The sequence below is a fragment of the Anolis sagrei genome, chromosome 1, assembly GCF_037176765.1.
Source record: "Anolis sagrei isolate rAnoSag1 chromosome 1, rAnoSag1.mat, whole genome shotgun sequence".
Classification (NCBI taxonomy): Eukaryota; Metazoa; Chordata; class Lepidosauria; order Squamata; family Dactyloidae; genus Anolis; species Anolis sagrei.
Window position 1 is genome coordinate 345,277,644 of NC_090021.1, and position 25,920 is coordinate 345,303,563.

At 50.5% G+C, this 25,920-nt stretch overlaps 2 protein-coding genes across 2 annotated transcripts; one reads left to right on the forward strand and one right to left on the reverse strand.

Annotated features, from left to right (window-relative positions):
- On the reverse strand, positions 1 to 18,182 carry LOC132782145 (zinc finger protein 135-like). Its single transcript, XM_067463177.1, has 2 exons — positions 18,130 to 18,182; positions 1 to 1,494 (listed from the first exon to the last, which is right to left on the reverse strand). Exon 2 carries the CDS (start codon positions 1,444 to 1,446, stop codon positions 166 to 168), a length of 1,281 nt encoding a protein of 426 aa, XP_067319278.1. The 5' UTR covers positions 1,447 to 1,494; positions 18,130 to 18,182; the 3' UTR covers positions 1 to 165.
- Positions 8,156 to 25,025, forward strand: LOC132782344 (zinc finger protein 180-like). Its single transcript, XM_067468829.1, has 4 exons — positions 8,156 to 8,206; positions 22,865 to 22,975; positions 23,766 to 23,839; positions 23,995 to 25,025. Exons 1-4 carry the CDS (start codon positions 8,156 to 8,158, stop codon positions 24,956 to 24,958), a joined length of 1,200 nt encoding a protein of 399 aa, XP_067324930.1. The 3' UTR covers positions 24,959 to 25,025.
- Positions 25,026 to 25,920: the final 895 nt, after the last annotated feature.

Below are 25,920 nucleotides of genomic sequence, written 5' to 3' on the forward strand. Positions count from 1 at the left end.
CATATGCTATGCATGTATATGGCTTCTCCCCTGTGTGGGTCCTTTGATGGGAATGCAGACTTCCTCTCTGACTGCTTTGTCCCCATTCCATGCATAGATGTGGCTTCTTTCCTGTGTGGGTCAGTTGGCAGGAACAGAGCTCTTCACTCTGAAGCTCTTTCCACTTTAAATGAATTGATGTGGCTTCTGCCCTGTGTAGGTCCATTGATGATGACACATATTTGCACTCTGATGGAAGCTCTTGCCCCATTCAATGCATAGATGTGACTTTTCCCCCGTGTGGGTCCTTTGATGGTGACGCAGATTTCCACTCAGGCTGAAGCTCTTTCCACATTCCATGCATGTATACGGCTTCTCTCCTGTATGGGTCCTTTGGTGAGAACGGAGCTCTCCACTCTGACTGAAGCTCTTTCCACATTCCAGGCATTGATGTGGCTTCTCCCCTGTGTGGGTCCTTTGATGGGAACACAAATTTCCACTCCAACCGAAGCTCTTGCCACATTCCATGCATGTATATGGCTTCTCCCCTGTGTGGGTCCTTTGATGGTGACGCAGATGTCCACTCTGACTGAAGCTCTTTCCACATTCCATGCATGTATATGGCTTCTCCCCTGTGTGGGTCCTTTGATGGCGACGCAGATTTCCAATCCGATTGAAGCTCTTTCCACATTCTATGCATTGATGTGGCTTCTCCCCTGTGTGGGTCCTTTGATGGTGACGCAGATGTCCACTCTGAATGAAGCTCTTTCCACATTCTATGCATTTATGTGGTTTCTCCCCTGTGTGGATCCTTTGATGGGAATGCAGGTCTCCACTCCAACTGAAACTCTTTCCGCATTCGATGCACTGATATGGTGTCTCCCCTGTGTGGGCCCTTTGATGGGAACGCAGATTTCCACTCTGACTGAAGCTCTTTCCACATTCCATGCATTGATGTGGCTTCTCCCCTGTATGGGTACTTTCATGGCAATGCAGTTTTCCACTCTGACTGAAGTTCTTTCCACATTCCATGCACTGATGTGGCTTCTCGCCTGTGTGAGTCCTTTGGTGGGAATGGAGCTCTCCACTCTGACTGAAGCGCTTTCCACATTCCAGGCATTCATGTGGCTTCTCCCCTGTGTGGGTCCTTTGATGGCACCACAGATTTCCACTCCGGCTGAAGCTCTTTCCACATTCAATGCATGTGCATGGCTTCTCCCCTGTGTGGGTCCTTTGATGTTGATGCAAATTTCCACTCAGACTGAAGCTCTTTCCACATTCCATGCATGTATATGGCTTCTCCCCTGTGTGGGTTCTTTGATGGTGACGCAGATTTCCACTCCGACTGAAGCTCTTTCCACATTCTATGCATTGATGTGGCTTCTCCCCCGTGTGGGTCCTTTGATTGGAACACAGGTCTCCACTCTGACTGAAGTTCTTTCCACATTCCATGAACTGATGTGGCATCTCGCCTGTGCGGGTCTTTTGGTGGGAATGCAGATTTGCACCCTGAACCTAGGGCAAATATTATTGTATCATTTATGTTGCATTTTTATTAAATTCTAATTATAGTACCTTTTTTGAAAGATACATAAAAGTTCAACAATCAAAATACAAGTATTATTTACTCAATCTCAGCTGTGAACTCCCACCCATGGCTTCCAACACCACACCGTATACAACTAGTATCTTACAAAAATCTGTCCTTATAGTTAATAAATCCCCAGTTTGGCTATTTCATAATCTATTTTTGTCTTTCTTTCTAAATACCCAATGGCCCGTCTCCATTTTCTTCTTTGTTTCCTCCCCTTATGCCATTGGAGATCTTGGCCATTTGGATATACTCAACTACTTTTCTTCTCTAATCCTTAATAAGTAGTTTTTTTATAATAATATAATAAAACTTTATTTATATTCCGCCCTCTCTCCCCAAGGGGACTCTGGATGGATTCCAACAGAAGACGGCAAACATTCAATGCCAGATCCAATTCATAAATAAGAAACACAAAACAAACAACAATGTCACAAAAAACAATATCTGCAGCAAAATTCTACCAAAATAGATACATAACATCATAACCTGCATCTCCCCCACACTGGTGAGAAAGCAAGCCAGGAAAGGAGGCTTTAAGAACTTCTGTCTCCCAGCTACACCCTGCTATCAGCCTGCCTGCAAGAACAGGAGAGGGTCGGCGTCCTGGCTGCATCTCCCCCACACTGGTGAGAAAGCAAGCCAGGAAAGGAGGCTTTAAGAACTTCTGTCTCCCAGCTGCACCTTGCTATCAGCCTGCCTTTCTAGGCTCTACTCGTGATGTTGGCCTATGTTGTTGCTCCCTGGAGAACTATTGTGTAGCTGCTTTTTGTGAACACAAAAAGCCCTGCTGCGCCGAGCTGCCGCGACCTCGGCGTCCCTGCTGCCGCGCGGCCGCGCCTGGTCTTCCAGAGGAGGCGGGCCGCGATCCTCCATCTGTCGCAGCTGGGGCCTAATGCGTGGTCCGGCCTGCTCCGCGGCCCGTCTGCAGTGAGGCGCCCGTAGCTGCAACTCCGGTATTTTCCGGCGTCCTGGCACCCTTTGAGACCCCCCGTCCCCCGACCTTCGAGACCCCCGTCCTCCATCGCACCGGCCCTCTGCTGGTTCAGTTCGGCCTTCATCGGCTCCGGCTTGAGTCGGCCCTGTTTTGATTGAACTGTGTTGTCATCATCAGGCTGTGTGACTGTGTTGACCGAGTCTGTGTTGTACTATCTGGCTGACTATTTGTGCTGACCAAGTTTGTGTTGACCGAGCTATATTATTTCCATCTGGCTGACTGACTATTTGTGCCGACCGAGTTTGTGTTGACCGAGTTGTATTATTTCCATCTGGTTGGCTGACTGCATTCTCCAACCTCCTGTTACTGGCAAGTTTGCCTTAGGAAGAGTACCTACAGCAGCCCTGTGCCGACCGACTATTGAGACTCCTATATTCTTGTGTTGATTACTAAAACTCTCGGCCGAGTATTGTCATCCTGTGAGGGGGGGAGGGGTGGTCTGCCCGCCATCAGGCGCGAGCCGCCCACCATCGCGGCCGTTAACTTAGAGCCCACCACCTCCGGAAGACTGAGTCGGCCACCTGTGACCAAATTGCTGCCACCTTGCATCTCGCTGATCCAATCCTGGACAAACTGTGCTGTTCGTTGTTAACCCGTCTGTTGTGCTGATCCTTTTGACCTTGTAATCCATTTTTCGAGTGTGCTAATCATCTCTGATTGTATTGACCACTATCGTAAACTGTGTTGATCATCTTAATTGTGCTGACCTCTTTTGATGGTGCTAACTAACCCTGATTGTATGACCACCTTCTCAACTGTGCTGTCTCAGTTCAGTTGGGTATGCGGAGCATTCCATTAATTGCGTGATCTTAGCACTTTATGCCATTAGTACTTTAAATTACTTTTTCTGTGGCACTTTAACCAACTCTAGCACTTTAACTGATTCGATACATCTAGCGTTGAATTAGGCCTCCATGACGCACTTTATTTAAACACTTCGGGGTTAATTGTCAAGCCACCGCATTTTAATTGTTATTCTATCGTGTGTGTTGACATAAGTCTCCATCTGTACTCCAAGAGCCTTAACCAACCCTTGACTGTGCTTAACAACTGTTACTCATGTCATTATCCACTCCTTGGCACCTGTTAATTTGGTCGCTAATTGTATATGTGGGTCAGAGGGAATGGAGTAGCTCAGGGGGACCCGAATATAATATAATAGGAACGGGAAACGCTTGGAAGGCAAAGCCATGGCAAACTGGAACTGTAATATGTCAAACAATCTACAATGATCCTTGGGTTGTTATTATAGGTGTTGAATGCGTCATGGAGGAGGGAGAGGCTTCCGTTAACCGAGGAGCCCCCATAGAAGTCGTGGTGGGGAAGGGGAGATACCGGAAAGGGAGACCTTTAATTCGGCCTAGGGAACGTGGAACAACATTAGTAATTCCAAATCGGTCTCCTGATACGGTAAGTAGGTGTAACCAGGTTGGCGGTCCCTCAGGATTGAAAGTGGTGCTGTTGAACGCCAGATCTGTCAATGGCAAAACAACTTTCATCCAAGATTTAATCCTGGATGAACGGGCAGATCTGGCGTGCATCACAGAGACCTGGCTGGACGAAGCGGGAGGTGTAAATTTGACCCAGCTTTGTCCACCCGGGTTCTCTGTGCAGCACCAACCGAGATCCGGAGGGCGGGGAAGCGGGGTTGCAGTAGTCTACAGAGATTCCATTCTTCTGACCAGGACCCCCATCCCTCAGTCAACAAATTTTGAATGCGTCCACCTGAGGGTGGGTGACCGGGACAGATTAGGGATTCTGCTAGTGTACCGTCCACCTCGCTGCACTACAGTCTCCCTACCTGAGCTAGCGGGGGTGGTCTCGGACCTGGCATTGGAGTCCCAACGGCTGCTTGTGCTGGGGGACTTCAATGTCCACGCCGAGGCTGCCCTAACGGGAGCGGCTCAGGACTTCATGTCTACCATGGCGACCATGGGGCTGTCCCAACAAGTATCTGGCCCCACCCACAGTGCTGGACATACATTGGACTTGGTTTTCTGTCAGGGATGGGAGGAAGGCGGCGGTGTTGAGGAGTTATCCATCTCTCCGTTGCCATGGACCGACCACCACCTGGTCAGCTTTAGACTTACTGCACCCCCTAACCTCCGCAGAGGTGGAGGACCTATTAAATTGGTCCGCCCCAGGAGGCTTATGGATCCGGAGGGATTCCTGATGGCTCTTGGGGAATTTCCCGCCACCTCGGTTGGTGATCCTGTTGATGCCCTGGTCGCTCTCTGGAATGGGGAGATGACTAGGGCAATAGACACGATCGCTCCAGAACGTCCCCTCTCAAGTAGCCGAACTAAACCAGCCCCTTGGTTTACTGAGGAGCTGGCGGCGTTGAAGCGAAAGAAGAGAGAACTAGAGGGCGTGTGGCGTTCGGATCCGAGCGAGCCAAATCGAACACGGTTTGTGTCCTTTTTAAGGTCATACGCCGCAGCAATAAGAGCCGCAAAGAAAACTTTCTTTGCGGCCACTATTGCGTCTGCAAAGAACCGTCCGGCCGAACTGTTCCGAGTTGTCAGAGGCCTGTTAAAACCCACCACTCAGGATGGGTGCCCTGATGACTCGGCAGCTCGCTGTGAAGCCTTTGCTCAGTTCTTTGCAGACAAAGTCGCTTTGATCCGCTCTGGACTGGACACCATATTAACGGCAGTCTCTGAGAATGTAACACGAGCATCTGCTTGTCCAATTTTGATGGATTCATTTCAATTAGTTCAAACCGAGGATGTGGACAAGGTGCTTGGAGGAATGAGACCTACCACATACATCCTAGACCCCTGCCCATCCTGGCTTCTAAAGGAGGCCAGAGGGGGATTGGCCGAGTGGGCTAAGGTGGTGGTTAATGCCTCCCTCCGGGAAGGCATATTTCCAGCCAGCTTAAAGCAAGCTGTGATAAAACCGCTGTTGAAGAAACCATCACTGGACCCCACTCAATTGGTTAACTATCGGCCTGTTTCCAATCTCCCCTTTTTGGGCAAAGTCATGGAACGTGTGGTGGCCTCACAACTCCAGGCATTCTTGGTAGACACGGATTATCTGGATCCGGCACAGTCTGGCTTTAGGCCAGGGCATGGTACCGAGACAGCCTTGGTCGCCTTAGTGGATGATCTCCGTCGGGAGCTCGACAGGAGGAGTGTGTCCCTGTTGGTGCTACTCGACCTCTCAGCGGCCTTCGATACCGTCGACCACGGTATCCTTCTGGGACGCCTCGCGGGAATGGGTCTCGGAGGTACTGCTCTGCAGTGGCTCCGGTCATTCCTCGAGGGCCGGTCTCAGAAGGTGTTACTGGGGGACTCCTGTTCTACCCCACAACCTTTGTTTTGTGGGGTTCCTCAGGGTTCAATACTATCCCCCATGTTGTTTAACATCTACATGAAACCGCTGGGCGAGATCATCCGGAGTTTCGGGGTGCGGTGTCATCTGTACGCAGATGATGTCCAACTCTGTCACTCCTTCCCACCTGCTACTAAGGAGGCTGTCGATTTCCTGAACCGGTGCTTGGCTGCTGTGACGGTCTGGATGGGGGCGAACAAATTGAAATTGAATCCAGACAAGACAGAGGTGCTCCTGGTCAGTCGCAAGGCCGAACAGGGTATAGAGTTACAGCCTGTGTTAGACGGGGTCGCACTCCCCCTGAAGACACAGGTTCGCAGTTTGGGTGTGACCCTGGACTCATCGCTGAGCCTGGATCCCCAGGTTTCGGCGGTGACCAGGGGAGCATTCGCACAGTTAAGACTCGTGCGCCAACTGCGACCGTACCTTGGGAAGTCTGACTTGGCCACGGTAGTCCACGCTCTGGTTACATCCCGCCTTGACTACTGCAACGCTCTCTACGTGGGGTTGCCTTTGAAGACGGCCCGGAAGCTCCAGCTAGTCCAACGGGCGGCAGCCATGGTATTAACAGGAGCAGGGCGCAGGGAGCATACAACTCCTCTGCTGTACCAGCTCCACTGGCTACCGATTAGCTACCGGGCCCAATTCAAAGTGCTGGCTTTGGCCTTTAAAGCCCTAAACGGTTCTGGCCCTACATATCTATCCGAACGTATCTCGGCCTATCAGCCCACCAGGACCCTAAGATCTTCAGGAGAGGCCCTTCTCTCCATCCCGCCTGCTTCACAGGTGCGGCTCGCGGGAACGAGAGACAGGGCCTTTTCTGTGGTGGCCCCGCGGCTTTGGAATGCCCTCCCTATAGAGATAAGATCAGCCACCTCGCTGATGGCATTTCGGAAAAAACTGAAAACATGGATGTTTGAGCAAGCATTCGGCTAATCCGATGCGATGAAGTTTTTGATCAAGGACTGGCAATCATAGACAACGAAATTGGATTATGATTTTAATTAAGAGATGCATTGGTCTGTATTGGTGGCCCAATACTGTGTATTGTATATGTATGTGTTTTATATTTTTAATCGGAATTATTGTTGTTTTTAAATGTTGTAAACCGCAATGAGTCGCCGTTTTAGGCTGAGATATTAGCGGTATACAAGTGTACTAAATAAATAAACCTATCATTTAATTTACATCTAACATAGCCAACATTAAACACAAATTATATAAACAAACTTAACATTAATAAATGACAGCAATGAAATGAATGAAGAGGAGACTAGTGTGTGTGTGGCTAGGCATTACAAGTCAAACTGAACACCACTCTGACTCCATCTAAAGCAGTGGTTCTCAACCTGGGGGTCAGGACCCCTGTGGGGGTCACGAGGGGCTGTCAGAGGGGTCACCAAAGACCATCAGAAAACAGTATTTTCTGTTGGTCATGGGTTCTGTGTGGGAAGTTTGGTCCAACTCTATCGTTGGTGGGGTTCAGAATGTTATATCATTGTAGGTGAACTATAAATCCCAGCAACTACCACTCCCAAATGTTAAGGTCTATTTTTCTCACACTCCTCCAGTGTTCACATTTCAGCATATTGAGTATTCGTGCCAAGTTTGGTCCAGATCCATCATTGTTTGAGTCCACAGTGCTCTCTGGATGTAGGTGAACTACAACTCCAAAAATTCAAGGTTGATGTCCACCAGATCCTCCCAGTATTTTCTCTTGGTCAGGGGAGTTCTGTGTGCCAAGTCTGGTGCAATTTCATCATTGGTGGTGTTCAGAATGGTCTTTGATTGTAGGTGAACTATAAATCCCAGCCACTACAGCTCCCAAATGACAAAATCAATCCCCCAACCCCACCAGAATTCAAATTTGGGCATATTGGGTATTTGGGATTTGAAAACACATCCTGTGCCCTTGCTGGTTCTGCTGGACCTCTCAGCTGTCTTTGATACCGTAGACCACGGTCTCCTTCTGGGAGGCCTCGTGGGAATGGGTCTGTTTCGCAGTCCTTCCTGGACGCTGCTCCCAGGTGGTGTTGTTGGGGGACACCTGCTCGGCCCCACAGCCATTGTCCTGTGGGGTCCGGCAGGGATCAATACTCTCTCCCATGTTGTGTAACATCTACATGAAGCCGCTGGGGGAGATCATCCAGAGTTTTGGAGTCTGATGGCATCTGTACACAGAAGGCATTCAACTCTGCCACTCCTTCCCACCTGCGACTAAAGAGGCTGTTCAGGTTCTGAACTGGAGCGGGATGGAGACGAACAAATTGAAATTGAAAGCAGACAAGACAGAGGTTCTCCTGGTCAGTCGTAAGGCCAAACAGGGCATACGGTTACAGCCTGTGTTGGATGGGGTTACACCCCCCCCCCCCGAAGATCATAGAATCATAGAATCCTAGAGTGGGAAGAGACCTCATGGGCCTTCATCCCGTCCAACCCCATTCTGCCAAAAAGCAGGAATATTGCATTCAAAGCACCCCTGACAGATGGCCACCCAGCCCCTGTTTCAAAGCTTCCAAAGAAGGAGCCTCCACCACACTCCAAGGCAGAGAGTTCCACTGCTGAACAGCTCTCACCGTCAGGAAGTTCTTCCTCATGTTCAGATGGAATCTCCTCTCTTGTAGTTTGAAGCCATTGTTCCATTGCGTCCTAGTCTCCAGGGAAGCAGAAAACAAGCTTGCTCCCTCCTCCTCCCTGTGGCTTCCTCTCACATATTTATACATGGCTCTCATCATATCTCCTCTCAGCCTTCTCTTCTTCAGGCTAAACATGCCCAGCTCCTTAAGCCGCTCCTCATAGGGCTTGTTCTCCAGACCTCCTCTGGACACATGTAGGTTCGCAGCTTGGGAGTCCTCCTAGATTCATCGCTGAGCCTGGCACCCCAGGTCTCGGCGGTGGCCAGGGGAGGTTTCGCACAATTAAAACTTGTGCGCCAGCTGCGCCTGTACCTTGGGAAGTCGGACTTGGCCACGGTGGTCCATGCTCTGGTTACACCCTGTACAAACTACTGTAACACACTCTACATGAGGTTGCCTTTGAAAACTGCTTAGAAACTTTAAATAGTCCAACGGGCAGCAGCCAGATTGCTCACCAGAGTGGCGTTCAGGGAGAATATGGCCCTCTGCCATGTCCGCTCGACTGGTGCCGGTCTGCTTCCAAGCACAATTCAAAGTGCTGGCTTTAGGCTATAAAGACATAAACAGTTCCGACCCAGCTTACCTGTCTGAATGTATCTCTCCCTATGAACATCTAGGAGTTTAAGATCGTCTGGGGAGGCCCTGCTCTTGGTCCCGCCTTCTTTGCAGGTACGACTAGTGGGAACGAGAGGCAGGGCCTTTTCAGTGGTGGCCCATCAGTGGTGGAACTCCCTCCCTAGGGATATTAGATCAGCCCCCTCCCTCCTGACCTTCCCTAAAAAAGTAAAAACGTGGCTTTTTGAGCCAGCCCTTGGAAATCTCATGCATTATTTGTTGGTCAAGCCCAACAAATACAATAAACAAAATAAAATGCATACAGCAGATAATAACTGAAATAAAATACAAAAAATAGAAGAAAGAGAAGAAAGAAAGAAAAAAGCCACGCAATGGGATAAAACACAGGGAACGGGTGCACTAAAGTCAAAACAAGCGTTAAACGAAGTGGGCCAAATGCAAGGATAAACTCAGGGGAAATAGGGTGAGACGGGGGAGACCTGGCAGGTGATATGGATGGGACAAGCGGTGGGGTGTATTTCCTGCCAGGGGGTGAGATAAAGAGGACCAGTTTATGCTGGGAACAGTCATGAGATGGGGATTTGTTGCTCATTCATCAAAAGCAATGTGGACAGCCAAGTTTTCAAGCTTTTCCTAAAAGCTGACGAGGTGGGTGCTTACCTAATTTCCCCAGGTCGTGAGTTCCAAAACCGGGGGACCACCACCGAGAAGGCTCTCTCCTTTTCCCCACAAGCCGCACTTGCGATGGGGGTGGGAGCGAGAGGAGGGCCTCCCCGCAAGATCGGCTGTGCAGGTTCATAGAAGGAAATGCAGTCGCGAAGGTAGGCGGGTCCCTAACCGTTCAGGGCTTTGTAGGTGATAACCTGCACCTTGAATTGGGCGCGGAAGATGAACGGCAGCCGAAGGAACTCCTTAAACAGGGCGGGGGGGGGGGGGGGATAGATCGCTCCCTGTAATTTGCTCCAGCTAGCAATCTGGCTGCCGATCAATTGAAGACTGTGTTGCCATAGTCCAATCTAGTGGTAACTAAAGCGTGGACCACCTTGGCCAAATCAGGCAGGTATTGTCATAGCTGGTGCACGAGCTTTAATGGTGCAAAGGCCCTCCCAGCCACCACCGACGCCTGAACATCAAGCGTTAGCACTGAGTCCAGGGGGACCCCCAGGCTGCGGACCTGTGTCTTCAGGGGGAGGGCAACCCCGTCCAGCACAGGTTTGTTTATTTATTTATTTATTTGCTTCACTTGTATACCGCTCTTCTCAGCCCTCAGGCGACTCAGAGCGGTTAACAACCAGTATCAACAATACAATACAAAATCATTAATCATTTAAAACAGTAACATCCATTGATTAACATCAGAACATCAATACAACAATACAGAAAAACAACAATCCATCACGTCTCATCAATAGAATCAGCATCCAATCTCGCTGTCCATTAATCCATATTCCAATAATCAATCAATTGCACTGCTTAGTTGCCACCCTATACCCCGATCCGGCCTGTGATTGGCCTGGAGGACCTCTGTCTTGTCAGGATTAATCTTCCACTTGTTTGCCCTCATCCAGGCCGCCACAGCTGTCACAAACTGTATCCAAGGTGGAAAGGAGTAGTGGAGTTGGGTGTCATCCGCGTAGAGATGGCCTCACCCAGCGGGTTCATGTACAGGGTTCCCTCACATTCCAGAACCACCCGCAATTAGTGAAAATCTGTGATATAGGGATGCTAAAGTAATTTTAATATTTATACATTATTTTAGTATAGTGTATAAATATTAAAATTAATATAATGTCCCTACTTTGTGGAATTTTTTACCCGTGCTTCCTTAACCGTGCCTCCCACGCCTCCGGCCTCCGCACTTCCGGGGGGGGGGGGCTGCTATTGCCCCACCGCAATGGGGGGGGGGGCGGCTATTGCCACCACAGACTGCAGACTAGGCTGAGGCCAACTCTCGCCCTGCTACCACACCCGGGGAGTGACCTGCGCTAAGCTGCCCCCCGTTGCTGCTAGTTGCTCCAGGGCCTTTGCACCATTAAAGCTCGTGCACCAGCTGCGACCGTACCCCGTGAAGTCCGATTTGACCACGTAGTTACCTCTAGATTGAATTACTGCAACACATTCTATGTGGGGCTGCCCTTGGAGACAGCCCGGAAACTTCAACTGGTCCAGCATTCAGCAGCCAGACTGTTAACCAGGGCTAATTACAGGGAGCGGTCTACTCCGGTGTTTAAGGAGCTCCTTTGGCTGCCGTTCATCTTCCGGGCCCAATTCAAGGTGCAGGTTATCACCTACAAAGCCCTGAATAGTTTGGGACCCGCCTACCTTCGTGACCGCATTTCCTTCTATGAACCTGCACGACCCCTCCGATCTTCTGGGGAGGCCCTCCTCTCACTTCCCCCTCCGTTGCAAGCGCGATTTGCGGGGATGAGGGATAGAGCCTTCTCCGTGGTGGCCCCTCAGCTTTGGAATTCACTACCTGGAGAGATTAGGCAAGCGCCCACCCTGGCAGCCTTCAGGAAGAGCATAAAAGCCTGGCTGTTTTGGTGTGCCGTTGAGGAATGAATGCAATCCCCACACCGTGTCCAGCTCAGCACAACATGCCCACTGGTGCACTTTGTCTCCTCCTTCCATGATATTCCCACCTGAAATCCCCCCCCCCCAGGCACACCCCCCCCCTGCTCATCCATCTCACCCAGGGTTTGTTTTCATATTGTGATTCTACCCTTTGAACTTGGCCCGGCCCGCTGTGCACATTGTTATTATTTTATTTCATTCCCTGTACTTGGTTTTGTACGAATGTGCTTTGATTACATTTCACCTGATGTTATTATTTGCTGTATGTATTTTATTTTGATTTGTTGTAATTGTTGGGCTTGGCCTCAGGTTAGCCTCCCCGGATCCCCTTTGGGGAGGTGGTGCCGATATAAATAAAGCATCATCATCATTATTATTATTATTATTATTATTATTATTATTATTAAACCCTGGATGAGAGAGAAGTCTATGGAGCAGTGCGTGCCTGAGGGGAGAACTCGGAAGGGGTGAACAAGGGGAGGAAGTGCCTCAGGAGGGCGGGTCTGCAGGTGGGGGAGGCGTGTGTGTGTGTGTGGGGGGGTGCGCCTGCCTCTGGGGCCCCTCCTTCCAACTCCAAGGGGCTCCGGCACTAGAAGGCCTTTCCATGCTGCCTTCCCTCTCAACAGAGGCTCCAGGAAGCCTAAGACTGCTACAATGAACCATAGACCAGAATAAAGCTCAACACGATTGACACATAAGGAGAAGCCCATTGAATGCTCAGCGGCACCAGAGGCCCTTCAGGCCGCCTCTCTCTCTCTCTCTCTCTCTCTCTCTCTCTCTCTCTCCCAGAGGGGATGGGTCTCTTTTTAGAGATAAAAGGATAGAAATAGAGCCATAATATAAAGCACGCCATAATTTCAGTGCCAACAAGGTCAAAAATAAGTATTATTGACAAGCTGGAATGTGTCCAGAGGAGGGCGACTAAAATGATCAAGGGTCTGGAGAACAAGCCCTAGGAGGAGCGGCTTAAGGAGCTGGGCATGTTTAGCCTGAAGAAGAGAAGGCCGAGAGGAGATATGATGAGGGCCATGTATAAATATGTGAGAGGAAGCCACAGGGAGGAGGAGGAGAGAGGGAGCTTTTTTTCTGCTTCCCTGGAGAGAGACTAGGACACAATGGAGCAATGGCTTCAAACTCCAAGAGAGGAGATTCCACCTGAACATGAGGAAGAACTTCCTGACTGTGAGAGCCGTTCAGCAGTGGAACTCTCTGCCTTCCCCGGAGGGAGTGTGGTGGAGGCTCCTTCTTTGGAAGCTTTGAAGCAGAGGCTGGCTGGCCATCAGTCAGGGGTGCTTTGAATGCAATATTCCTGCTTCTTGGCAGAATGGGGTTGGACTGGATGGCCCAGGAGGTCTCTTCCCACTCTAGGATTCTAGGATTCTAGGATTAAAAATGTAAAAATCCTCAGAAGGCAGATTGGAAAGCCGTTCAGGGATTGATCCCAAGAGAGGCAGGCAGGCGTGCCATTCGGGGGCAAATCCCATTTCCAGGCACGTTTGTAGCAGTGAAGAGGGTGCCTTGGCAGGAATGGGAAGAATGACCAGCCGCAGTCTTGAAGCCCTGATGGCCCCTCGTGGGCTGAACAGCCTCAAGAAACGGGGTGTGTTGGGATTGAAGAGGGCGAAGCAGAGGGCCGCATGAGGCCCAAACACCGGCCTCACTTGCAGCCAAACCTATTTGGATCTCATGCCTTTCAATCCACACCACGGCCTTGCGTGCGTCTCTCGCTCCGTTATAAGCGTGGTTGGACATGGTTTGCATCGTGACTGCATTCAAGCCAAACCGCTTTCTCTCCAGGCGTATTTGGCCGTTTATCATACTTTCTTGGCTTTAAATGGTCCAAAGTCCTGGCTCTCAGCATAACAATGCGATGGACAGAAAGAGAGATATTATGATTATTATACCCCTGACATTATTATTATTTTGATCTGCCTTGAGTGCCTTTGGGGACATTACAATAATACTAGTAATATTATTATAATATCATAACTTTGGTGAGTTATTATAATTATTTAGCACTAGCTGTACCCGCCACGTGTTGCTGTGGCCAACCTTCCCTCTTTCTCTCCTTCTTTCCCTCCTTCCTTCACTCCTTCTTTCCTTCCTCCTTTCTCTTCCTCTTTCCTTCCTTCCCCCTTTTTCTTTCTCTTCTGCTGTCTCTCTTTTCTTCCTTCTCTTTCCTTCTTTCCTTCCCTCCCTCTTTCTCTACATCTTCCCCTCCTTCTCCCTCTTTCCTTCCTTCTTTCCCTTTTTTTCTTTCCTTCTCTCCTTCCTTCCTTCTCTAACTTTCCTTCCTTCCCCCTTTTTCTTTCCCTCCCTCTTTCTCTCCTTCCTTCCTTCTCTACCTCTTTCCTTCCTTCCTTCCTTCCTTCACTCCCTCTTTCCTTCCCATTTTTTCTTCTCTTCTTCCTCCCTTCTCTTCCTCTTTCCTTCCTTCCCCCTTTTTCTCTCTTCTGCTGTCTCTCTTTTCTTCCTTCTCTTTCCTTCTTTCCTTCCCTCCCTCTTTCTCTACATCTTCCCCCTTCCTTCTCTCCCTCTTTTCTTCCTTCTCTTTCCTTCTTTCCTTCCCTCTTTCTCTCCTTCCCTCTTTCCCTCCTTCCTTCCCTCCCTCTTTCCTTCCTTCCTGTTTTTTCTTCTCTTCTTCCTCCCTTCTCTTTCTCTTTCCTTCCTTTCCCCTTTTTCTTTCTCTTATGTTGTCTCTCTTTTCTTCCTTCTCTTTCTTTCTTTCCTTCCCTCCCTCTTTCTCTACATCTTTCCCCCTTCCTTCCTTCTTTCCCTTTTTTCTTTCCTTCCCTCCTTCCTTCCTTCTCTAACTTTCCTTCCTTCCTTCTCCCTTTCCTTCTTTCTTCCCCCCTCTCTCTTTTCTTTCTTTCTTTCTTTCTTTCTTTCTTTCTTTCTTTCTTTCTTTCTTTCTTTCTTTTCTCCCCTTCCCTCCCTCTTTCTTCCCTTTTTTCAGTATTGTCATTTAGCTTTTTGGGGCTTTTTAATTCCCTTCTGCTGTGTTTTTCAGTGTTTTTATGAGTGAAGGTCACTCGTTGGCCTGAGAGGAGCCTTGTGTCCAAATTTGGTGTCAATTCCCCCAGTGGTTTTTGAGTTCCATTAATCCCACAAACGAACATGACATTTTGATTTATATAGATAGTTATAGTTATCTAGTCTCCAAACCCGGCCACATGCAGTGTTTCCTCCTTCTTTCCTCCTTCCTTCCTTCTTTCCTTTGCGTCAAAGTCAGGAATCCCTTCCGTCTTCCTCCATCGGCTTGAAAACCTTTGAAAGCCTTCTGGAAATGGAAAACCGCCCGCAAACTCTTGCTTGAGGCTGAGACAGAATGCCATTCTTTTTTTGCTATTAGTTCCATTATCATCACGGCCCTTATTTCTGATTATTTCTGCAGATGCTTTACGTAAACATCTATGAATATTTCTGCAGATAATTTTGGATTTTTTATGAATATGTGAATATTTCTATTTTTATGAATATTTTAAGAATTCTATACTAATATTTTCCTCTTTTTAAAATTTTACTTTCCTCAGTTCATCTTGGAATTTTTTAATTGTATTTCTTCATTACAGATTTCTTTATTTATTATTTATTTATTTACTTTATTTCTATACCGCTTTTCTCAGCCCTCAGGCGACTCCAAGCGATGAACAACAACACAATACAAAACATCACGAGACAAGTGCAGGGCAATTAAAAACAATTGTAACATAAATCATTAACATCCATATAACAATCATTAGCGCCTCAACAGTAAAATCAGAATCCAGTCTCGTCATCCATTACTGCGTATTCCTATGTTCAATTACGCTGTTTAATTGAATGCTTGTTCGAACAGCCAAATCTTCACTTTCCTCCGAAATGCCAGCAGAGAGGGGGCCGATCTGATGTCTGTAGGAAGGGCGTTCCACAGCCGAGGGCCACCACTGAGAAGGCCCTGTCTCTTGTCCCCGCCAAGCGCGCCTGTGATGCAGGCGGGACCGAGAGCAGGGCCTCCCCAGATGATCTGGACGGATGGATGGGAATTTCTCAAGAGTGAAATACTCAAGGCGCAATTGCAAACCGTGCCAACAAAGAGAAAAAATAGGACAAGTGCAAAGAAGCCAGAATGGATGTCCAAAGAACTTCTAACTGTGCTAAGACACAAAAGGGACATGCACAAGAAGTGGAAAAAGGGAGAAATCACCAAAGAAGAATTCAAACAAATAGCCAACACCTGTAGGGAAAAGGTCCGCAAGGCTAAAGCAAAAAACGAGCTCAGACTTGCCAGGGACATTAAAAACAATAAAAAGGGCTTCTATTCTTATGTCAGTAGAAAAAGGAAAAACAAGGAGGCGATAGGACCTCTTCGAGGAGAAGATGGGGCAATGCTGACAGGGGATAGGGAAAAGGCAGAACTACTTAATGCCTTCTTTGCCTCGGTCTTCTCACAAAAAGAGAGTCTTCAACCTCAGCAAGATGGAGTGGATGAGGGATTGGAGGACATCCAACCCCAAATTGGGAAAGAAGTCGTCCAGGAATACCTGGCCGCTCTTAATGAGCCATTGGCAACCATCTTTGAGAGTTCTTGGAGAACGGGAGAAGTTCCAGCAGATTGGAGGAGGGCCAATGTGGTCCCAATCTTCAAGAAGGGAAAAAAGGACGACCCAAACAACTACCGTCCGGTCAGCCTCACGTCGATACCGGGCAAGATTCTGGAAAAGATTGTTAAGGAAGCGGTCTGCAAACACTTAGAAACAAATGCAGTCATCGCTAATAGTCAACATGGATTGATCAAAAACAAGTCATGCCAGACTCATCTGATCTCTTTCTTCGATAGAGCTACAAGCTGGGTAGATGCGGGGAATGCCGTGGGTGGAGCGTACCTGGATTTCAGGAAGGCCTTCTTTGACAAGGTCCCCCATGACCTTCTGGCAAGGAAACTAGTCCAATGTGGGCGAGGCAAAACTACGGTGAGGTGGATCTGTAATTGGTTAAGTGGATGAACACAGAGAGTGCTCACTAATGCTTCCTCTTCATCTTGGAAAGAAGTGACGAGCGGAGTGCCACAAGCAGGGTTCCGTCCTGGGCCCGGTCCTGTTCAACATCTTTATTAACGACTTAGATGAAGGGCTAGAAGGCATGATCATCAAGTTTGCAGACGACACCAAATTGGGAGGGAGAGCCAAGACTCCAGAGGACAGGAGCAGAATTCAAAACGATCTTGACAGATTAGAGAGATGATGGGCCAAAACTAACAAAATGAAGTTCAACAGTGACAAATGCAAGATACTCCACTTTGGCAGAAAAAATGAAATGCAAAGATACAGAATGGGGGACAATGCCTGGCTCGAGAGCAGTACGTGTGAAAAAGATCTTGGAGTCCTCGTGGACAGGAAGTTAAACATGAGCCAGGAATGTGATGTGGCGGCAAAAAAAGCCAATGGGATTTTGGCCTCAGGCATCAAGAGGAGCCTAGTGTCTAGATCTAAGGAAGTCATGCTACCCCTCTATTCTGCTTTGGTTAGACCACATCTGGAATATTGTGTCCAATTCTGGGCACCACAATTCAAGAGAGATATTGACTCTAAGCTGGAATGTGTCCAGAGGAGGGCGACTAAAATGATCAAGGGTCTGGAGAACAAGCCCTATGAGGAGCGGCTTAGGGAACTGGGCATGTTTAGCCTGAAGAAGAGAAGGCTGAGAGGAGACATGATGAGGCCCATGTATCAATATGTGAGAGGAAGCCACAGGGAGGAGGAGGGAGCAAGCTTGTTTTCTGCTTCCTTGGAGACTAGGACGCAATGGAGGAATGGCTTCAAACTACAAGAGAGGAGATTCCATCTGAACATTAGGAAGAACTTCCTGACTGTGAGAGCCGTTCAGCAGTGGAACTCTCTGCCCCGGAGGGAGTGTGGTGGAGGCTCCTTCTTTGGAAGCTTTTAAGCAGAGGCTGGATGGCCATCTGTCAGGGGTGATTTGAATGCAATATTCCTGCTTCTTGGCAGGGGGTTGGACTGGATGGCCCTTGAGGTCTCTTCCAACTCTTTGATTCTATGATTCTATGATTCTATGATTCTGTGATCTTGGTGTCCTAGTTGGTTCATAGGAGGAGATGCGTTCGGAGAGGTAAGTAGGGCCAGAACCGTTTAGGGCTTTATAGCCTCTAAGCTAGCACTTTGAATTGTGCCCGGTAGCAGATTGGCAGCCAGTGGAGCTGGCGCCACAGAGGAGTCGTATGCTCCCTGAGTGCCGCTCCTGTTAGCAACCTGGCTGCTGAGCGTTGGGTCATTTGAAGCTTTATTATGTATTTCTAAAAGTGAAAGCGGAATATTTTGCATTTTTATTTGATATTAAATACACAAATATCTAATATCAATATAAAACACAAAATACGACAATGCGACAAGTGTCAAGAATAAACAACAAAAATTATGAACTTTAGGTCAAAAGCACTTTACCTTGACATCACCTCTGGGGCCGCGGGCCTCCTTCCTTCCTTCAAACTCCAAAAATACACAATTCCATAGAATAATATTTCTGCAAAGGCAACTGAAGGCAAAAAGAGAAAAATAGTTTAAAACCAGAGAAACCAATATTTGGAACAAAAGAAACGAGGGCAGAAATAGGAACGGAAAAGAACAAGAAAGAAAGAAAGAAAGAAAGAAAGAAAGAATAATAAGAAATACCATCGCCATAATAATAATAATGATAATGATGATGATGATAATAATAATACTTTATTTTTCCCCCACTTCCATCTCCCCAAGGGACTCAGTGCGGCTTACATGAGGCCAAGCCCAAATGCATCATCACGTAATAAAAAAACTAGTAATAATAATAAACAATAAACAAAAGGAACACACGAGGTTTCCTTTGAAGACGGCTTGGAAGCTCCAAGGAGTCCCGCAGGCAGAAGCCGGGTCGCTCCCCGCAGCGAGGTACAAGGAGCACGGAACCACCCCACCCACCCCCACCCCCCACCCCCCAATTCCGCCATCTCCCCCGGCTGCTGCCAGCCTGCTCCCGAGCCCAGTTCAAAGTGCTGGCCTTGGCCTATAAAGCCCCAGGGGGGTCTGGGCCGTTTACCTGTCCGAACGCATCTCCCCCGGTGAGCCCGCTAGGTCACTAAGATCTTCATTCACAATTGGCGCAATTGGTGGGGATGAGGGACAGGGCCTTCCTTCCTTCCTTCTTGGTGGTGGCCCCTCCCTCAGCTGTGGCACTCCCCCCCCCCCGAGATCAGAGCGGCCCCTCCCCCTTAGCATTTAGGAAACAATTTAAGAAGACCTAGTTTTTTGTTTTGTTTTTCTGTCACGTCAGCAGCGACTTGAGAAACTGCAAGTTGCTTCTGTTGTGAGAGAATTGGCCGTCTACAAGGACGTTGCCTGGATGATTTTTGATGTTTTATCATCCTTGTGGGAGGCTTCTCTCACGTCCCCTTTGCATGAGGACCTGGAGCTGACAGAGGGAGCTCATCTGCCTCTCCCCGGATTCGAACCAGCACGGGGGGGCGGGGGGTTGAACCCACTGTGCCACCCACCGGGGGCTCCTTTAAGACCTAGTTGTCTAAGAAGACATTCGGTGAAGGACTCAATTGGAAATGCTCCAAGAAGGAAATAATTGACATCCAAGTGAAAAGGACACGAAAATGGACTGGAGAGCTTGGATTAGAACAAACCAATAGAATCCTAGAATCCTAGAAGAGTGGGAAGAGACCTCCTGGGCCATCCTCCAGCCCAACCCCATTCTGCCAAGAAGCAGGAATATTGCATTCAAAGCACCCCTGACAGATGGCCATCCAGCCTCTGTTTCAAAGCTTCCAAAGAAGGAGCCTCCACCACACTCCCTCCGGGGCAGAGAGTTCCACTGCTGAACGGCTCTCACAGTCAGGAAGTTCTTCCTCATGTTCAGGTGGAATCTCCTCTCTTGTAGTTTGAAGCCATGGCTCCATTGCGTCCTAGTCTCTCTCCAGGGAAGCAGAAAACAAGCTTGCTCCTTCCTCCTCCTCCCTGTGGCTTCCTCTCACATCTTGATCCCTGGCCCTCATCATGTCTCCTCTCAGCCTTCTCTTCTTCAGGCTAAACATGCCCAGCTCCTTAAGCAGCTCCTCATAGGGCTTGTTCTCCAGACCCTTGATCCTTTGAGTCGCCCTCTTTCTCTGGACACATTCCAGCTTGTCAACATCTCCTTTCCTATACATGGCTATCATCATATCTCCTCTCAGCCTTCTCTTCTTCAGGCTAAACATGCCCAGCTCCTTAAGCCGCTCCTCATAGGGCTTGTTCTCCAGACCTTTTATCATTTGAGTCGCCCTCTTTCTCTGGACACAGTATTCCAGCTGAGAGTCAATATCTCTCTTGAGTTGTGGTGCCCAGAATGGGACACAATGTGATTCCAGGTAAAGTGGTCTCACCAAGGCAGAATGGAGCCTGGGGAGCAGGACTTCTTCCCTGGATGTAAACACTAGGCTCCTCCTCTTGATGCCTGAGGCCGACACCCCACGGGCTTTGTTTGCCGCCACATCCCATTCCTGGCTCGTGTCCACCTTCCTGTCCATGATTCCATAGTGATGGAGGAAAGGCTCCCAAATACACACTGACAGCCAAGGCTCCGTCTCCCAGGGGCTCAGCCTGCCCGCCCCCCGACCCCCCCCCCCCATGTTCCGAGGCGCCCCGCGGGGACTCCTCCTCCCCGCCCCGCCCCCGCCCCCGCCCAGTGGGGACCCCGGGGGGGAGGGGGAGGGGTTTCGTCCTCTGCCTCCGGGGGGGGAGGGGGAGGGGTTTCGTCCTCTGCCTCCGGGGGGGGAGGGGAGGGGCCTCCTTGGCCGGAGGGAGGGCGGCGGGGCCTGCCTCTCCCCCGAGGATTCCCACGGACACAGGCACACTCAGGAACCAGGCAAGTGGAGCAAGGCCTCTTTACCATCAGGAGTCCTCCAAGCCCAAGGAGAGAGGGGGGGGGGGCTTCCTCCCTCCCGTCCACGGAGAGCAAGGCGGGGGATTCGCCACCGGAGGGCGCCAGAGACACAGAGACAGAGAGAGAGCAGACAGGGGAGGGACCCAGGGAAGGAAGCCAAGCCAGTCACGACGGCCAGCGCCCCCTCCCTCCTCCTGATGGGCGGACCTCCTTCCGCGGGGGGGGGGGGGCAGGGAGGGGCGGGGCCAGGGAGCTCGCCCCCTCCCCCTCCCCCCCTCCCTCCACAGCCGGAAGAGAAGGGAGCGGCACTCCCCCCCCCCCAAAAGACAGAAGGGCGGGCTCGGGCCCTCCTCCTCCTCCCCCCGCCTCATTCCTCCCTCCCTTCCTCCCTCCCTCCGAAGCCCAGAGAGGAAGGCAGGAAGACCCTCCAGCAGGAAGTGCCCCCTCCCTCCCTCCCTCTCCCCCCTCTCTCTCCTTCCTGCGAAGTTCCCACGGGAGTCCCAGGTGAGGAGGGGGGAGGGGGAGGGGGAGGGGGGCTGGCCCTTCTCCGGGGGAAGCACGCCCACCGTGGCCGCGAAGGAGGGCCCTCTCCCCTTCTGCGGGGGGGGGGGCTTCCTTTCCTGCCTCTCCCCCCCCCCTTTCTCTTTCTTTCTTTCTTTCTTTCTTTCTGCGAAGCTCAAAAGGGCGGGGGTCCCAGGTGAGGCTTCTTGGGGGGGGAGGGGGAGAGGGCCTTTGGGGGAGGGAGGGAGGGGCCCAGGAGAGACAAGGGCGGGGGAGGGGAGGGGGGCTTCCCTCCCGCTGCTGAGCCCCCCCCCTCCGCCCCTTCATCCCTTTCAGGCCGGCTCTCAATGAAGCCGAGCACCCCCCCCCCCCAAAACAAGGGATAGTGAGTGATAGTTCTGCCAAGGGCAAGGGCACCAGACTGCACAGGAAGGGTTAAGTCCTGGTCACTTTGCCAAGGCTGCTGCACTGACAACAACAACAACAACAACAACAAGAAGGGCCCCACCAGGCTTTTGGGGAACGATGATCTTGGGACTTCTGCCCTTCGCGAGAGTTGTACTTCTTCATCCCCCGGAAGGCAGCCCCCCCTCCCTCCCCCCCTCCCTCCACGCACACAGACACGTGTGGGCTGGCACAGCCGCTTTGCTCCCCCAAAGAGACGACCCTCCCTTCCCCCCCCCCCCAGGCTGGCTCCCCCCCCCTCCTTCCTGAGTCACACAACAAATGGGGAAGAAGGAAGGGAAGGACCCCTGAGGACCGGGGAGATGGGGGGGGGGAGCACTCCACGACACCCTCCTTACTCCCTCCTCTTTCTTGCCCCCCCCACTCCCCAAAGCCCCCTGTCCTTGCCCCCCCCTTGATGCCAAAAGCCCCCTTTCTCTCTCTCCTTGTCGCCACACCCCCCCCCCGTCCCGCCTTGCTTGCTCCCCAAACCCTACACCCCCCCCCCCCAACACACACACACAGGTACACACCTCTCAGGGAGTGCTTCGATTGCGCATTTCCTGCATGGCAGTACAAAGGGGGCTGGGTGGGCGGGGGGGGGGGGGGCGAGGGCTGGGGCCTTCCATTGAAACTGAAGTTTATGTTGATCCAAAGGTTTGCTCATGGCTTCAAACGACAGGAAGGGAGATCCCACCTGAACATTAGGAAGGACTTTGTAACTGTGAGAGCCGTTCAGCAGTGGAACTCTCTGCCTTCCCCGGAGGGAGTGTGGTGGAGGCTCCTTCTATGGAGGCTTTGAAGCAGAGGCTGGGTGGCCATCTGTTGGGGTTGCTTTGAGTAGGATTGTCCTGCTTCTTGGCTGAAAGGGGTTTACATTGTTTATACGGTTCTATACTGTTTATACTGTTTTATAGTGTTGTTGCTCTTACATTGCTGTTAATTGCATATTTATGTTTTGATGCGGGCACCCTGGGGTTGCGTGGGGCGGGGGGGGGGGGGCACAGGGAAAAGGGCCTGGGCAGCAAGCCTCCCGCCTGCCTGCCTGCCTTTCTTTCTTTCTTTCATTCTGCCTGCCTCTTTCTCTCTCTTTCTCAACAGGGAAGGCAAAAGCCTTGGTTCACAGAAAATGCCCCCCAGAAAGCTTTCTACCTCATTTCTGCAGGATCGTGAGGAGGGGAGGGGAGGGGAAGGCCTGGGCAGCAAGACTCCTGCCTGCCTGCCTGCCTGCCTGCCTACCTCTCTCCCTCTGCCCTTCCTTCCTTCCTTCCTTCCTTCCTTCCTTCATTCTGCCTGCCTTTCTCTCTCTCTCTCTCTCTCTCTCTCTCTAAACAGGGGAGGCGAGAGCTGGGCCGCAAGCAAGGGGAGCCCGCTCTGGTCGCACCTCCCGCCCTGGGGCCCGGACACGTTTCCTTGGGCACACGCGGCCCCTCTTCCAGGGCCAAGGTGACGAGAGCGGCCTGTGTGGGGAGGGAGGGAGGGAGGTGTGCTTGGTCAGTCTGTAAGCAAGTGTAACCAAGGAGAAGGGGCCACAAAGTGTGGTGGGAAACTCTCCGAGTGCCCCTCCCTCCCTCCCTCCCTCCCTCCCCAGTCCTGCCTGCGTTCCTATCTTACGCTCCTCCTCGACTGCAGGTATTTCAGGAGCACCAACTCGAACTCCCGGAAGCGCTTCCCTGCTTGCTAGTTGCAGCTCTGGTGAGGCAGGAAGCAGCGGAGGAAAGAGCAGCGCCACCAGGCCCCACACAAGCCCCCCCCCCACCCCACCCCACTCTTGGTGTCCCTCAGCCTTTGGCACATCCTGATAATTCAGGGAAACCCATTACGCAGCGAATGACGCCCTTGAATATTGGCAGGAACCGTTCCTTTCTGCCTGGCTGGCTTCTGTCAGTCACAATTGGTGTTTGGGAGGAGTTCCCCTTTCTTCCGCCATTCATTCATTCATTCTCTTCTTTCTTCCTCTCTCCCTTTTCTTCTTTCTTTCTGGATTAATTGCCATCTTTTTAAAGAATCGGCGGTGGCTTTGTTGGCGCCTGTGTGCGCGCTTGAGACCCGGATGTCTACGTTTCTTGGTATTTCCATTTTCAACATGACCCATGAAGGGAAAGGGAGGAAATCTTGGAGGTAAAGAAGGTCTCTGGTTTTCATTCTTTACCTTTTGCTTCTTTCTTGCCCAGGGAAAGGAGGGCTCTATGAGGACCAACCTCTTGGGTGAAGTGGAGACACTTTGGTAATATAGGAAGAAGAAGAAGAAGAAGAAGAAGAAGAAGAAGAAGAAGAAGAAGAAGAAGAAGAAGAAGAAATCCCCTCAAGGTGATGATCTTGCTGAATTCTGGACCTCATTTACAGATAAGCAAAGAGAAAAAGAAGAGTCAAGTATCTGTCTTGCAATTAAACTCCCATGTCATGGTTGACATGGAGGAGAAAGCATCTAGATGCCTGGAGTGTGGTAAAAGTTCCACGTAGAGGGATCATCTGCGGCGACATAAGAGGACTCGCACGGGGAAGGAGTCCTGTCAGTGCCCGGAATGTGGGAAAAGCTTCCCTGGCAGTGGATGCTTACATTTACGTCAAAGGATGCACTCAGGGGAGGAACCGTGCCCATGCCTGGAGTGTGGGCAGAGCTTCACTCAGGAGAGACATCGACATACACATCAAAGGACTCACACTGGGGGGAAGCCTTACAAATGCCTGGAGTGCGTGCAGAGCTTCACTCAGCGTTCGGATCTACGTTTACATCAAAGGACGCACACTGGAGAGAAACCCTACACTTGCCTAGAATGTGGAAAGAGCTTCATTCAGAGTGGACATCTACGTAGGCATCAAAGGATCCACACTGGGGAGAAACCCTACAACTGCCTGGAGTGTGGAAAGAGCTTTGCTCGGAGTGACGATCTAGGTTCACATCAAAGGACCCATTCTGGGGTGAAGCCCTATACGTGCCTGGAGTGTGGCAGGAGTTTCACTCACAGTTCAAGTCTACGTTCACATCAAAGGACTCACACTGGGCAGAAGCCTTGCGAATGCCTTGAGTGTGGAAAGAGCTTCACCGAGAGTGGAAGTCTGCGTTCACATCAAAGGACTCACACTGGGGAGAAACCCTATACGTGCCTGGAGTGTGGACAGAGTTTCACTCATAATTCTGGTTTGTGGGCACATGAAAGGACTCACACTGGGGAGAAACCCTATACATGCCTGGAGTGTGGAAAGAGGTTCAATCACAGCGGAAGTCTACGTAAACATCAGAGGATTCACACTGGAGAGAAACCCTACACATGCCCCGAGTGTGGACAGAGCTTCACTCAGAGTTCCCATCTGCGTTCACATCAAAGGACCCACACTGGGGAGAAACCCTATACGTGCCTGGAGTGCGGACAGAGCTTCATTCGTAGTTCACATTTACATTCACATCAAGGAACTCACTGGGGATAAGCCTTATAAACACATGCCTTTTAGAGCCGTTGAGCCATGGCAGGAGTTGGGGGTTTCAGGATCAGGGAGGAGGGAATGGTCTTAACTGAATTGTGGGATTTTGTGGATTGTTGTGTCGTCATGGTTTTTTGTTCTTCTGGCTGAAGGATTTTAATCTTTGTTTTCTGTTTGTGGAGAAAGGTGGGATAGAAATATCCTAAATAAATGTCTTGTGGAAAGAAACATAGAATTCAGATTGGAGGGAACCGTCTGAATTTGACCCCAGAAGGACTCTCCAACAAAGTTTTTTAGGCATGCATCATCCTTTCGCAACAATGTAATTCAGTTTAACTAGGAAGCCAGAGGTTAAACCAACCAAGTATATGGTTTATATTAATATAATAATATTATATACACTCAACTCCACCACTCCTTTCCACCAAATACCAAGGAAGCCGCCGGGACCTTGAACCAGTGCCTGAGAGCTAACAGGTTGAAGCTTAATCCAGGCAAGACAGCGGTCCTCCTGGTGAGTGGTGGGGCTGACCGGGGCATGGGTTGGCAGTCTGTGCTCGGCGGGGCAACACTCCCCCTGAGGGTGCAGGTCCGTCGCTTGGGGTCCTCCTGGACTCAATGCTGTCTCTTGATGCTCAAGTGTCAGCGGTGGCCAGGAGGACCTTTGCACAGCTTAAACTTGTGCGCCAGCTGCAATCATACCTTGTGAAGTTTGACTTGGCCAGGGTGGTCCATGCCTTGGTTACATCCAGATTGGACTACTGCAATGCACTCTACGTGGGGCTGCCCTGGAAGATGGCCCACCTATCTTCGTGATCGCATCTCCCTCTATGAACCAGCGTGAACTCTTAAGATCTACCAGGGAGGCCCTCTTCTCGTTCCTACCACCATCATCAGTGCGATTGTTGGAGATGAGGGAGAGGGTCTTCTCGGTGGTAGCCCCCCTCCTCTGGAACGCTCTCCCCAGG

What these genes read in the sequence shown, in the direction of transcription:
- LOC132782344 (XM_067468829.1), top strand. Translation starts at nt 8,156, where the DNA reads ATGGAGACGAACAAATTGAAATTGAAAGCAGACAAGACAGAGGTTCTC. An exon ending in ACAAGACAGAGGTTCTCCTG is followed by an intron (nt 8,207 to 22,864) that starts GTCAGTCGTAAG and finishes CTCTCTAAACAG; the next exon opens with GGGAGGCGAGAGCTGGGCCG. An exon ending in GCCCCTCTTCCAGGGCCAAG is followed by an intron (nt 22,976 to 23,765) that starts GTGACGAGAGCG and finishes TTGGTAATATAG; the next exon opens with GAAGAAGAAGAAGAAGAAGA.
- LOC132782145 (XM_067463177.1), bottom strand. Translation starts at nt 1,446, where the DNA reads ATGCCACATCAGTTCATGGAATGTGGAAAGAACTTCAGTCAGAGTGGA.